Here is a 14,007-nt window from a genome sequence, read left to right on the forward strand (position 1 = left end):
GAGCGTCGAGCTTTGCTTAAATTCTGATCACGGTCCAAAGCCAATGGGTGGAACCTGCGAAAGCGCATGTCGGGGACACATCTATCCCTCGGACAACAACAACAACAACGGTGAACTTTCAACAAAGTTGGAATTAGGTAAAGGCGCAGCCCTGCAATGTCTCAGTCCACGCCACTGCCGGTGGAAGCAGGGCCGGATTCAGGCACGGGGCTTTAGGGGCTGCAGTTCAGGGGCCTCCGCCAACTGGAGGGCCTCCAGAGGTGAAGTGAAAAGTTATTTCATTTGTCAATGCTGAATTTTATTTTGTTGTAAATATAAATTTGATTTTTCCTAAACTTTGTTTTCCTTTTGAGAACATTACTGGGGGCCTCACAGAATCTGGCCCTGGATGGAAGGTGCCACCACTTAAAGGGAATCTCTAAAGAGCCTCCTCCTTCCCTCTACAAGGGTATTCTTGGCCTACTCTTCCACAGCCTGGCCAGACACAACGATGCCACGTTCAGCTCTATTTACTTTGTGCGATGCTCACCGCTGCGCAAAAACTCCGACCTCTCCCCTACTTTCGCATGTATGTAGTACATAAATACATGCGTGTGTATGTTGAGCTTCTTTCGTACCGTATGTAGCCAACCGATGCTAATCGGAGGTGCGGTGCGGGGGGAAGCACAACAAACTAAACGGTCAAAGCAATACTAAAGAAATTAGTTTTTCAATCTGGATATACAGCAGACACACTTGCATCTAAATTGATTTCCCCAAAATATAAATTGCGGGGTTTCATTTGCTGTTGTCAACTACTGCGCGTTCTGGTTCGTCTCTAGTTATGTATTTTATTATTCATCTTCTTCTTGCTGCCGTTGCTGTTGTTGCTGTTGTTGCTGTTGTTATGTTTGGGAGGTTACCCAGCTCACTGCAGCCCCACCGCGCGCGCTCTTTGCTCCGTGGTTCCACGCTCACGCACGCGCGTGTGTGTGTGTGCGTGTGTGTATGTGCGTGTGTGTGTGCCTGTGTGTGTGCGCGTGTGTGTGCGTGTGTGTGTATGTATGTGCCTGTGTGTGTGTGCGTGTGTGTGTGTATGTATGTGCCTGTGTGTGTATGTGTGTGCGTGTGTGCGTGTGTGCGTGTGCCTGTGTGTGCGTGTGTGTGCGTGCCAGTGTGTGTGTACGTGTGTATGTGCGTGTGTGCGTGTGTGTGCGTGTGTATGTGCGTGTGTGTGTGTGCGTGTGTGTGTGTGCGTGTGTATGCCTATGTGTGTATGTGTGCGTGTGTATGTGTGTGCGTGTGTGTGCGTGTGTATTGTGCGTGTGTGTGCGTGTGTGTGTGCATGTGTGTGTGTGCGCGCGTGTGTGTGCCTATGTGTGCGTGTGTGTCCGTGTGTGTGTGCGTGTGTGTGCGTGTGTATGTATGTGCGTGCGTGTGCGTGTGTATGTGTGCGTGTGTACGTGTGCGTGTGTGTATGCGTGTGTATGAGTGCGGGTGTGTGCGTGCGCGTGTGTGCGTGCGTGTGGGTGTGCGCGTGTGTGCGTGCGTGTGGGTGTGTGCGTGTGTGCGTGTGCTTGCGTGTGTGTGCGTGTGTGTGTGCGCGTGTGTGTGTGCGTGTGTGCGTGCGTGTGTGCGTGTGTGTGCGTGCGTGTGTGTGCGTGTGTGTGCGTGTGTGTGTATGCGTGCGTTTGTGTGCGTGCGCGTGCGTGTGTGTGTGCGTGTGTGCATGCGTGTGTGCGAGTGTGTTCCTTTGTGTGTGCGTGTGTGTGTGTGAGCGGTAGTGTAACGGTTAGTGCGCTACGCTACGAACCCGGCGATCAGAGTTCTATTCCCGTTCACGGCCAACACCATGTGACGATTATCTGATCCCCTAGGTTGACTCAGCCTCAAATACGTACCTGGCGCGGTGTGTAAACATCGCCACTGGGGAGACAAAGGCGGCCGGGCGTGGTGTTGGCCACCCACCCCCTCGTGTGCCGCGCCATCCTGCATAGGTGCTCGCTAACAGCACTTGCCCCAACAGTCTGTAAAGGCTATATGGGGGGTTCTTTGTCTTTGTGTGTGCGCGTGTGTGTTTGGGTGGTTGTCTTGGTGTGCTCTGGCACCGTTCTTGCTGTTGTTTTGCTGCCAAAGCTTGGGAATTGGAAGGCTCATGCAATATGAACTTACATACGTAATATAATTTACGTATTTATTTGTAAGTGAATTTCTTTTCTTCACTATATGCATCACTCCGATGGGTTTTGTTGTTGTTTTTGTTGCTGCATTGTTCGTTGTAACTTTGCGACCCGCGCCTACTGGACATCTGGGGGGGGGGGGGGGGGTGAAAGAGCTTCATAGCTCATCGGATTTCTCCAGGATAAATAAACATTTTGAAATGTGTGTGGGATTGAAGGGGCCTCAACGACCTATTGCCCCCCCCCCCAGAGACCCCACCCCCCCAACCCCCTCCCCTCGTGCAGCTGATGCACGCCAAGCCAAACCATCGGGGGTGGTCACTCAACTCGACACCGTCAGGGTGGGAGGAGGCACGGGGGCGGGGAGCGGTGGCGCCGCAGTCAGCACGCTGCGCCACGAAACCCCGTGACCCGAGTTCGATTCCTGGCTCGCGAACAACACCCAGTGACGAGCGTCTGAACCCGTCCTGGGCCTCCCCTAGGTCGGCTCAGCCCTCAAATGAGTACCTGGTGCGGTGTGTAAACATCGCCACTGGGGAGACAAAAGCGGCCGGGCGTGGTGCTGGCCACCCACCCCCTTTCGTGTGCCGTTCCGGCCTTCACAGGTGCTACTCGCTAACAGCACTTGCCCCTACAGTCTGTTAAGGCTACACGGGGGGTCTTTCCCTTGGTCTTGGCCCGAGGGCGCCTGGCAATCTTCACTACACGCGCGGCCAACGTTGTTGCAACGTTGTGAAATTCCCAGAAATTTCCCAAACGCTGATTGCGCTTTCGATAATCTGCGTCCGCTCACGACGCGAATTATTCGTTTGGATCACTCAAGTATGGGGTTGCCACCTGTCCCGGTTTGATTCGGATCGCACATGGTCAAGGGTAAATTCTACCAAGACTCGAATTCACACGCTTTTCTCGAGCGTAGGCTTTTAAATCGGGTCATCAATCCGCGACACGGGCACACGTATCTCCACTAACTTACAACGAAACGTGGCTGCCCAGCGCAATTGTGCTGGGATCGAGAAGCGTTGCCGTGTTGGTTTGTGCCACACTGCATGTGCCCATGGCACGTGGCCTGTATCCTGTGCCAGGAAATGCTGTGTGTGCAAGCGCACGTTCTGCAGTGCGTTTGCTACGAGGCAATACTCCAGCAAACACACGTGTTCTGAGTTTAACACGGCGGCCAACATCGACCATGAAGGTTTATTTTCGTCGCGTTTGATTGCACGGATATAAATGTGTCGTTAAACCCACCACCACCCGACACAGCAAATTAGTAAGGTTTGTCACGTAAACAACACGTGCCAAATCGTAAATAATCCGTTTTAATTTATATGACTAATATATATGACTAATTATTCGTGACAATTTTACGTGACTAATTTATACGACTAATTTACATGACTGATTTATACGATGAATTTACATGACTAAATTATATGACTAATTTATATGACTCATTTATATGACTAATTTACATGACTCATTTACATTACTAACATACTCTTTGGTTCTTTCGGTCATGTAGGTAGAAAAATAAAATAAAACAAAAAATCACATATCATGACGTTTCGATCTCAACACAAACGGTCATCCTCAGGCAGAAAAAAATAAACCAACAGTGGAGCTGCTGAACCAGCGAGAGAGCAGGTACAACAAGAGGTCATATATTTGGCGATGGGCAAGCAAGTAGGGTTTGAGCTGGAGAAGAATTCCATCCCCGGACACAAGCACGTCAGTTGTGTTAATGGGGGAGATTAGGGAGAGAGATTAGCATGAAATGAGCTTCTGTCGCTGCATATGAGTATCATCCCCGCATATGCGCACAACAGCAGTGTTAATGGGAGGTTAGCACTATGTTGATCCAGGTCCGATTCACTACAGAACACAAAATCCGTGAAATGATCCCATCTGTGAAGGATGTCATTCCTGACATGCAATGCCCTGGTGTCTACAAACTAAGTTGTGTCTGCGGCGGCAGTTACATTGGGGAAACTAAACGACATGTCTCGGACCGTGTTCGCGAACACAAGGCAGATTTGAAACACGGCAGAACCAATACCTCTACCGTGGATGATCATCCTTATAATGCAGTGGGCTCGCACGATATTGTTTTTTCCGAGACCAAGGTACTCTGCAAACCTTCGGGCTACCAGCAAAGATTTGTCCATGAAGCCATCCATATATAAAACACAAAGACAATTTCAACCGAGAAGATGGGTATAAGCTGAGCAATCATTGGAAGTACATTATTAACCAAGCAAATTCGTAACTTGCTGTATTGCTTTCATTCTTCCGTGCCGTTTGGCTGTTATCACCGACTCTCTGAGTTGCATTGCCCTGTTGGGTGCCTCTGCATTAACGGGCAGGGGTCTCACTAACATGGCCACCTCTGCTCCCTTAGCCACGATGTATCGATGGTTCCGGCTGTGTTATGGGCTTTGTGTCTCACTGGCGTGACCACCGTTGCTGTGGTTCTCCTGCATTGATGCGCTTGCCTCTCACAACGCAGTTGGCAGCGCCACAGCTTGTGTTACACATAGACATGACATTAACCTGCCAAATCCCCCTAATTTCTCTGCCTAATCTCTCCCATCAACATAGTGCTAATCTCTCATTAACACTCCTGTTGTGCGCATATGCGGGGATGATACTCTCATGCGGCGACGGAAGCTCATTTCATGCTAATCTCTCTCCCGAATATCTCTCTCCCTAATCTCCCCCATTAACACAACTGACGTGCTTGCGTCCGGGGATGGAATTCCTTTCCAGCTCAGACCCCGCTTGCTTGCCCATCGCCACATACAGTGAGGAAAAAAAGTATTTGATCCCCTGCTGATTTTGTACGTTTGCCCACTAACAAAGAAATGATCAGTCTATAATTTTAATGGTATGTGTATTTGAACAGTAAGAGACAGAATAACAACAACAAAATCCAGAAAAACGCATGTCAAAAATGTTATGAATTGATTTTCATTTTAATGAGGGAAATAAGTATTTGACCCCTCTGCAAAACATGACTTAGTACTTGGTGGCAAAAACCCTTGTTGGCAATCACAGAGGGCAGACGTTTCTTGTAGTTGGCCACCAGGTTTGCACACATCTCAGGAGGGATTTTGTCCCACTCCTCTTTGCAGATCTTCTCCAAGTCATTAAGGTTTCGAGGCTGACGTTTGGCAACTCGAACCTTCAGCTCCCTCCACATATTTTCTATGGGATTAAGGTCTGGAGACTGGCTAGGCCACTCCAGGACCTTATTGTGCTTCTTCTTGAGCCACACCTTTGTTGCCTTGGCCGTGTGTTTTGGGTCATTGTCATGCTGGAATACCCATCCACGACCCATTTTCAATGCCCTGGCTGAGGGAAGAAGGTTCTCACCCAAGATTTGACGGTACTTGGCCCCGTCCATCGTCCCTTTGATGCAGTGAAGTTGTCCTGTCCCCTTAGCAGAAAAACACCCCCAAAGCATAATGTTTCCACCTCCATGTTTGACGGTGGGGATGGTGTTCTTGGGGTCATAGGCACCATTCCTCCTCCAAACACGGCGAGTTAAGTTGATGCCAAATAGCTCCTTTTTGGTCTCATCTGAGCACAACACTTTCACCCAGTTGTCCTCTGATTCATTCAGATGTTCATTGGCAAACTTCAGACGGGCATGTATATGTGTTTTCTTGAGCAGGGGGACCTTGCGGGCGCTGCAGGATTTCAGTCCTTCACGGCGTAGTGTGTTACCAATTGTGTTTCTTGGTGACTATGGTCCCAGCTGCCTTGAGATCATTGACAAGATCCTCCCGTGTAGTTCTGGGCTGATTCCTCACCGTTCTCATGATCATTGCAACTCCACGAGGTTAGATCTTGCATGGAGCCCCAGGCCAAGGGAGACTGACAGTTCTTTTGTGTTTCTTCCATTTGCGAATAATCGCACCAACTCTTGTCACCTTCTCACTAAGCTGCTTGGCAATGGTCTTGTAGCCCAGTCCAGCCTTGTGTAGGTCTACAATCTTGTCCCTGACATCCTTGGAGAGCTCTTTGGTCTTGGCCATGGTGGAGAGTTTGGAATCTGATTGATTGATTGCTTCTGTGGACAGGTGTCTTTTATACAGGTAACAAGGTGAGATTAGGAGCACTCCCTTTAAGAGTTTGCTCCTAATCTCAGCTCGTTACCTGTATAAAGACACCTGGGAGCCAGAAATCTTTCTGATTGAGAGGGGCACAAATACTTATTTCCCTCATTAAAATGCAAATCAATTTATAACATTTTTGATATGCGTTTTTCTGGATTTTGTTGTTGTTATTCTGTCTCTCACTGTTCAAATAAACCTACCATTAAAATTTTAGCCTGATCATTTATTTGTCAGTGGGCAAACGTACAAAATTAACAGGGGATCAAATACATTTTTCCCTCACTGTATATAACCTCTTGTTGTAGCTGCTCTCTCGCTTTATCAGCAGTTCCACTGCTGGATTATTATTTTTTCCACGTGAGGACGACGGCTTGTGTTGAGATCGAAACGTCGTGATATTTTATTTTTTGTTTTATTTTATTTTTCTACCTACGTGACTTTACGGACATAACCAAAGAGTATGGATTCCTGCGGTCACCAAAGCTTCAAATCAAGATCATATGACTAATTTACATGACTAATTTATATGACTAATTTATATGACTATGTGAACCCCCATCTGCTCATCGCACGTGATAGGCTTTCAGTGATGAGATCACCTTTACTCGATTTAAGACCAAAGCAGGAAGACGTCTTCACAATTCTGGTAAATCTTCTGATGAAGCTGGCTGTTGTAATCACCAGCTAAACGTCACAGTGCTGAAATTGTAAATGTTGTGGGTTTACTCTCCAACGCACCGGTGTGCTGAAGTAGTAACTAATTGTCACGTTTTGTTTCCTTGAAAAGCCTGTAACTAATCAGCTGTGTTGGGTGGTAGTGGTGGGCTAACGACACATTTATATTTACCCAAACAAAAAAAAGCCCCTTTATTATGGACAAGTTCTGAGAATAACCTTGCTCATCACGTGACACTCGTTGGTATGTGGTTGGAACCGTTGGACCAACGTTATCGCAACGTCCCATGTTTGCCGTGCATATAAAGTAAAGCAAACATTACGCGCGCAGAGGGGTAAGGACGCAAAGATGGAATTCCGGCGTGAGGAAAAGCAAAATGATGCGTGTTTTTGCAAAGCCTTCAACTTTCACGGACACAAACGCATCTCCCCTGCGAGCCGGATGGGTTTATTTTGCCTGCGAACAGAGAAAGCCAGACCGGCAGGCAGACCCACACGTGCCCGTGACTTTGCATTGGCACGGAGGCATGCGGTGCTGCGGGGATATGTTGAAACATTGTCCTCGTGTTTTTCTCTTCTTCCTTGTCGCAGAGACAAAGATCTCCCCTGTGTAGCCTTCACGAGACCCCGCCACATGTGACGATTGTGACACTGCTGATACCAGTCATCGGCAAGTACACTCGGCTCCTCCACATCCTCCCGTACCACGTCTGTTGTCTCTTCTACGAACCCATGGCGTATCCGTTTAGCCCCCTCTATCTGGCCAAAGAGGATAACGAACCCAGACGCTGCTCTTTAGCTTCATGAAGTATTTGGTGATTGCTGTTGTTGCTGCTGCTGCTTTATCAGTTGCTTTCTTATGCTTCTTCTTTCGTACGACTGATGTAGACGCACGACGACAACTTCTCACGTTTAGGTGGTGTTCAAGCCCAGATAACCGCGTGCAAACGCTTTGATGTCTCCATCGTACCTGTGACGTTGCACGTTGTATACGGTCTGCTCTTGATGACCACCGTCGCACCCACTGCCCGCATCTACTGCAATGGTGTGTGCGGTGGTGAATGCGGTTTATGGGTGGACCATAAACAGCTTCGTGGGAGATCAAAGCGTTGGGTCTTTCACAACAAGGCGGTGTTTGCTTGCGAGCTCTTTTGAACTCTCATGCAGCTCTCCAAACTTGATCGGGGTTAAGTTGAACTCGCATTGTTGAAGGGTTAAGGGCATGGGCCCACAAGGGACTTGGCGTGACTTCAAGGACAAAAGCACAATTATCAAAGACAACAAGCACACATTCATCAACAACAACAACAACATTGCAATGGCAATTCTACATAGCGTGATGTGAAGAAGTGTACTATGAAGAAGGGGGATTGCCAAAAAGGGTCATTGCCTGAAACGTCACCTATTCAATATTTTTCTTCCTTATTCAGGCCACAATCCAATTAGTGACGGATGTGTTTAATTGTTTTTGTTGTTATTGTTATTAATTGTGCGTATACACAACTGTCAACGCAGCAGCAGCAATCTCCAATTAATGTATGAAGATAAACAGCAGCATGTACGTGGCCCTGTGAGTCTGGCTTTATAGATTATTGGAGCAAGGGCTAATGTGGTCCGTGCTACAACCAGGCAATGATTGTGGGTTGAGCTGACCTAGAGGAATAAGGCAAGGATTAGATTAATACTTTATTCCAATTACCGAGATTGTGCCTGGGGAGAAATGTATACCAATGTTGTTGGTTTCACAGCGTGAAGCATTTATTCACGAATGCTCCGCAAGATGCAATACAACTCCACGTGCATTTACTTAACATCTAAATAGAGCAGCATCTCAAAGCGCACACACACACTGGCTGTGTGTGCGCGCACACACGCACAAAAAGCTAAAGATTAACCGTGCAGCACACACGGGTCGTTGGGGCAAGTGCTGTTAGCGAGCACGTGTGAAGGCCGGCACAGCGCACAAGAGGGGTCACGTGGCCAGGACCACGCACGGTCACCTTTTGTCTGCCCGGTGCCGATGCTTACACACCGAAACAGACAGGTGCTGTACTAATTTAAGGCTGAGTCGACCTAAGGGTGTGCCAGCACTGCATACTCAGTGCTCATTTGAGAAGAAGGCCCCTTTGCAAAGAACGGAGCGTTCAGCTTTTCTCCTTCCCATCAATCTTGGCTGAGCCATCGAACAAAGGCGGTGGTCACCGCATCATCGCCCGCTTTCAGATGCGCTTCTGCGGCCGTCTGGAACGCTCTCCCTTCCGATAGCAGGAAGCCACTGTGGGCTATGCACTTTTAAATAATCATCTCGATTGAAAACTCATCTCTTTAGAACTGCTTTTGGTGTTTAGTTTGTTGTCTTTCCCCACGGTTGGCTACGTAACGGTGCAAAAGAGGTTCAACGTACGTACGTACGCGTGTGCATTTGCTCTGGACTTTGTGTGTGTGCGCGCGTGTGTACTTTAGAGGTGGCAACCCGAACTCTATCGCTGTGCATTAATGTAATGAGGAAGCCAGTCCCCAACCTCACTCAATTCACTCAGCCCCTCACCCTTTGCACGGATCGCATTGCCCGCCTTATTGATGATGTGGCTGGCTAATAAATTGCGTTGGACGACCGCCCGATTCGATTGCGTGTGCATCCCAAGCACAATGCGTGCGTTTCATAAAACTAAAAAAAAAGAATCACACCAGGAGCGCCCTGCGGTGCTGCGCAAGGCGTTCATCACGGCTCGTCGAGAGCGGCGGAGATCGCGTTTCGCAACCTGAATCTCAGCAAGGTCATTATAAATCCCATCGTCATCATCACCACCATCAACATCATCATCACCACCATCATCATCATCATAAACATCATCATCAACACCATCATAACTATCATTACCACCACCACCATCATCATCATCATAACCATCATCATCACCATCCCATCAGCATCGATAAAATGAGTACCACGTCACGAGCACGTGCCACTTGGTGGGAAATGAGCGGTGGTATTCCTATGGTCCCCCGCCGCGTGAGTGTGGAATTTCCACCGCCAGCTTAGGGCTTACTCTTGGGGAGGGGTACAAGCCAATGCCGATTTAAGCAGGGAGACTCCTTGTTGTTGTGAATGTCGTGGATTTGCTCTCCAACACACAACCGGCGTTGCTGTACCAGTAACGAATTGCCATGTTTTGTTTGCGTGACAACCCTTACTAATTGGCTGTGTCGGGCGGTGGCGAGTTTTAACGACACATTGATATAGTTACGCAATCCACCCCCCCCCCCCCAAAAAAAAAACCTCTATCGTGGATAATATTGGTCGCGAAAGACTGCGCGTTAAACAAGGGGGACTCTTGTTACGGATGCTATTGTTGCTGTTGTTGCGACTGTCGTTATTATTACATCATAATCGAGGACACCCAGAGCTTGGGCAATTGTTGGCACCGGATCTGGCTGCCTCGCCGCTTGCCCGCTGATTCGCGAGCCTCCGACTCGTTTTCCCTCCTCGTTCTCCTTCTCTCTCCCCGAGAGAGCGAACGAAAAACTGCGCGCGCATTGTACGTCGTCATTGTTTGTGTGGTTGCTGTTGTTGCCGCTGCCGCTGCTGTTGCTGCCGTCGTCGTCGTCGTTGTTGTTGCTGGTGTTGTTGTTGTTGACGACACCGTGCTGTCTCGTTGGCAGAGTTGCACGCAGGAAGATGCAGTCGCGATGGCATTTGCTCAAAATCATGGCCGCGGCGGCCGTCCTCTTCTGCCTCTACGGCGTCTTCCAGTTCAACACGCTCCTCCGCAGCTTCGCAATCGGTACGAGCCCCCCCCCCCCTCCCTCCGCATGAGCACGGAATTCACAAACGAGAGGAGCGTTCTTTTCTCTTTTTCCACTGGCACATCTGAGCCGTGCCGCCGCGAGGCACTCTCGGTAAGCCGTGGGTTATCATTTCGCAATTCGAAGAGCCGAGCCGGAACCGAGCCGTGATATACGCTGGCACCAACGAGACATCTCTGCATTTGTCCCGGGACCAAGCAGGATCGTGGCGCAGGGTTAATTCGTAATTTTCATCAAATGTCGCAGAAGATCCCTGGGGCTTTAATCTTCCGCAAAGCTCATGGGTCCACGCTAAACCGCACCCACTGCGCAAACCATGGCAGATGCGGACAGCTGATGCACAAATGGAAAAAAAAAATGTTAAACTTTCCAGTAGCGGTGCGACTGTGATCATCCAGAACAAGAGCGTGCGGCGTACGACGAAGGAGAAATGGCCACAGCGATAACACTCCGCAAACCCCTGATGCGGCTATCTGGGCGTGGCCACCTTAATGTGAAACTGCAGTTGTTGCTCTGCACGTACATCAGCCGAACGAAATCAATGAATAGTGCGGGCGATACACGAAGTGCGACTCGAGACATTTGTTACCGTGTGACCCCGGTCAGCCGGTACGCCGTGAGGACACGTGCCACGTGAACAACTGCGGCACTTAAACTTTGATTTAAAGCTTTCGTGACTGCAGTCATTCATATTCTTAGCTCTTTCGCTAAAGTCACGTTGAAGGGGAACAATAAAATTATAAAATATGTATATAAAACAATAAAAATTCACACGACGTTTCGACCATAACACAAACGGTCGTCATCAGGTGTGTCGGTTTGCATTAACTTATTTATAACTATTAATGCAAACCGACACACCTGATGACGACCGTTTGTGTTATGGACGAAACGTCATGAGAATTTTTATTGTTTTATATATATTTTATTATTAAACCGACACACCTGATGACGACCGTTTGTGTTATGGTCGTAACGTCGTGATAATTTTTATTGTTTTATATATATTTTATTATTTTATTGTTTCCCTTCAACGTGACTTTACCGAAAGAGCTAAGGATATGAACTGCGGCACTGCTCGGCTTCTGCAGTGGCTGGCTCGATGGGGCCCTGGCACGGCCCGGTTGTACAGTGGGAAAGAGGCACAGAGGGACTGTGGCATTTCAACACAATATCTGGTCACGAGAGAGAGAGATGGGGAGAGAGAGGGTGGTGGGGTGGGGGGACTACAAAATCTGGAGAGGCCGGGTGTGTACGATGATGGAGTGCCACGGTGGTGAGATGTTAACTACCTCGCCTGGTATACATCAGCTCGTGGGTTTGATTCCGACCCTGACGCCTGCTCTATATTTGGAGTTTTCATATTCTATCTCTCTCTCTCCCTCTCCGTGGTCCCGTGGACTTTTCTCCGGATACCCCAGTCTTTCCCCTCCATAGTTTAGCGTCAACGTCACGCGTTCAGAGAGCATTTGGCTGCAATGCATTTCCACGTGACGAGAAGCCACTTCGTCGTCCCATCATTTGTGATAGCCAGGTCGCTCCGGAACAAAACAAAAAAAGAGCTGCTACGCAGCTGCAGCTCAGTGGGGGGCCTTACCTGGTAAAATAAAAATAAAATCAAAAAATAAAAAGTAGTTTTAGTTTCATGGGGATGAGGGTGGCGCAGCGAGGGAAGGTGAATCTGCGATGAACGGAGGCCGGGGCTGCAGCAGCCGCAGCTGCCTCGGACGTTGCTCAGCGCTGGCACGGTGTTGAGATCGAGGACGAGTTTCCACGCAGGGGGAACATTGTGTGTGGACGGCACCGCTGGCTGGCGTTATGCCCCAGTTTCTTTTTTTTTTTGCCAACGTCAACCGCCTCGTTCGGCCCCACGAGAAAAAAAAAAAAACCTTGCGCTCATCTTCGTGCGAACGACACCGGACTGCCATCACCCACCCAACCACCCCTCACCCCGCAAGGCTCCACGAATAACAACAGACCACCACCGCCACCACCAGGCACCACGCTCACGACACTCGTGATCGCAGCTCCTCCTCGGGGCCTCCCGAGTGAATTGGACGAAGAATCTCCACGACGGAAAAGCCGGCGGTGATGATCAAATAAAGACCCCTGGCCCACCGCCACAGGAATTTGGAATTTGCACCGCGGGCTCAGGGCTATGCGTCGCTAATGATCTCCAGCGCTCTACTCGTTCGAGCATTGAGACGCGGACGGTTTCATGCTTACAACTAAAACTCAACTTTTGATTTAAAGCTTTCGTGACTGCAGGGATTCATTTTCTTGTTTTTTTCGGTAAAGTCACGTAGAAGGGAAACAATAAAATAATACAAATATAAAACAGAATTATCACGACGTTTCGACCGCAACACAAGCAATCATCATCAGGTGTGAAAACCACAGCAAGAAAATTTGACCGCCACTTTTTTCAAGCTTTCTTGCTGTTGTTTTCACACCTGATGATGATTGCTTGTGTTGCAGTCGAAACGTCGTGATAATTTTATTGTTTGATATATTTTTATTATTTTATTGTTTCCCTTCTACGTGACTTTACCGAAAGAACCAAGAATATATAAAACTCATCTGTTTATTATTTTACCAGGTAAGGCCCACTGAGTTATTGGCTCTGTCAGAAGCGACCTGGCTATCACGAATGATAGCTCAACGAAAGTGGCTTATCGTCGTGTGGACATTGACGGCTGCTGTCAAACGCGTTGATTCTAAACGCCAGGGGAAAAATCGGAGGACCCAGAGAAAAATCCACGCGACCACGTGGAGAGAGAGAGAGAAAAACATGGAAAATCCAAATATACAACAGGCGTCAGGGTGGGGATCGAACGCACGACCTCTTGTACACCAGGCGAGGTAGTTAATATTTCCCCATTGATGACCATTAGGAGTGGGTCAGACAGTTACAACAACAAACAATCCCCCCAAAAAACTTATAGGAGTGCAAAGTATAGGAAAGGTAAGCAAATCACTATAAATACATTAATAAACTAAAACTAAACTATGTTTTTTTTTACCAGGTAAGGCCCACTGAGCTATACAGCTCCTTTTCAGAAGTGACCTGGCCACAAATGATAGCTCCACGAAGTGGCTTATCGTGGGGAAATGTATCGTAGCCAAATACTCTTAACGAATGCTGATTTGAAACGAGACCACGAGGAGAGAGCGAGAAAAACATGGAAAATCCAAATATAGAGAGCAGGCGTCAGGGTCGGAATCGAACGCACGACCTCCTGTATACC

The 14,007-nt window shown here is 48.4% G+C and overlaps 1 protein-coding gene across 5 annotated transcripts in view; it reads left to right on the plus strand.

Annotated features, from left to right (window-relative positions):
* LOC116955625 (type 2 lactosamine alpha-2,3-sialyltransferase-like) overlaps positions 1-14,007 on the plus strand; it is a 91,017-nt gene that overhangs the window by 42,425 nt on the left and 34,585 nt on the right. For all 5 annotated transcript variants that reach the window (XM_076053324.1, XM_032976811.2, XM_032976810.2 and 2 more), the window contains one exon: positions 10,616-10,737. In XM_076053324.1, the coding sequence (XP_075909439.1) occupies positions 10,632-10,737 (106 nt within the window). In that variant the 5' untranslated portion in view covers positions 10,616-10,631. The remainder of the gene's footprint in view (positions 1-10,615; positions 10,738-14,007) is intronic.

This window comes from Petromyzon marinus, chromosome 60 (assembly GCF_048934315.1).
Source record: "Petromyzon marinus isolate PM22_M1 ecotype Great Lakes invasive population chromosome 60, UKy_Petmar_22M1.pri1.0, whole genome shotgun sequence".
In the NCBI taxonomy this organism is placed as follows: domain Eukaryota; kingdom Metazoa; phylum Chordata; class Hyperoartia; order Petromyzontiformes; family Petromyzontidae; genus Petromyzon; species Petromyzon marinus.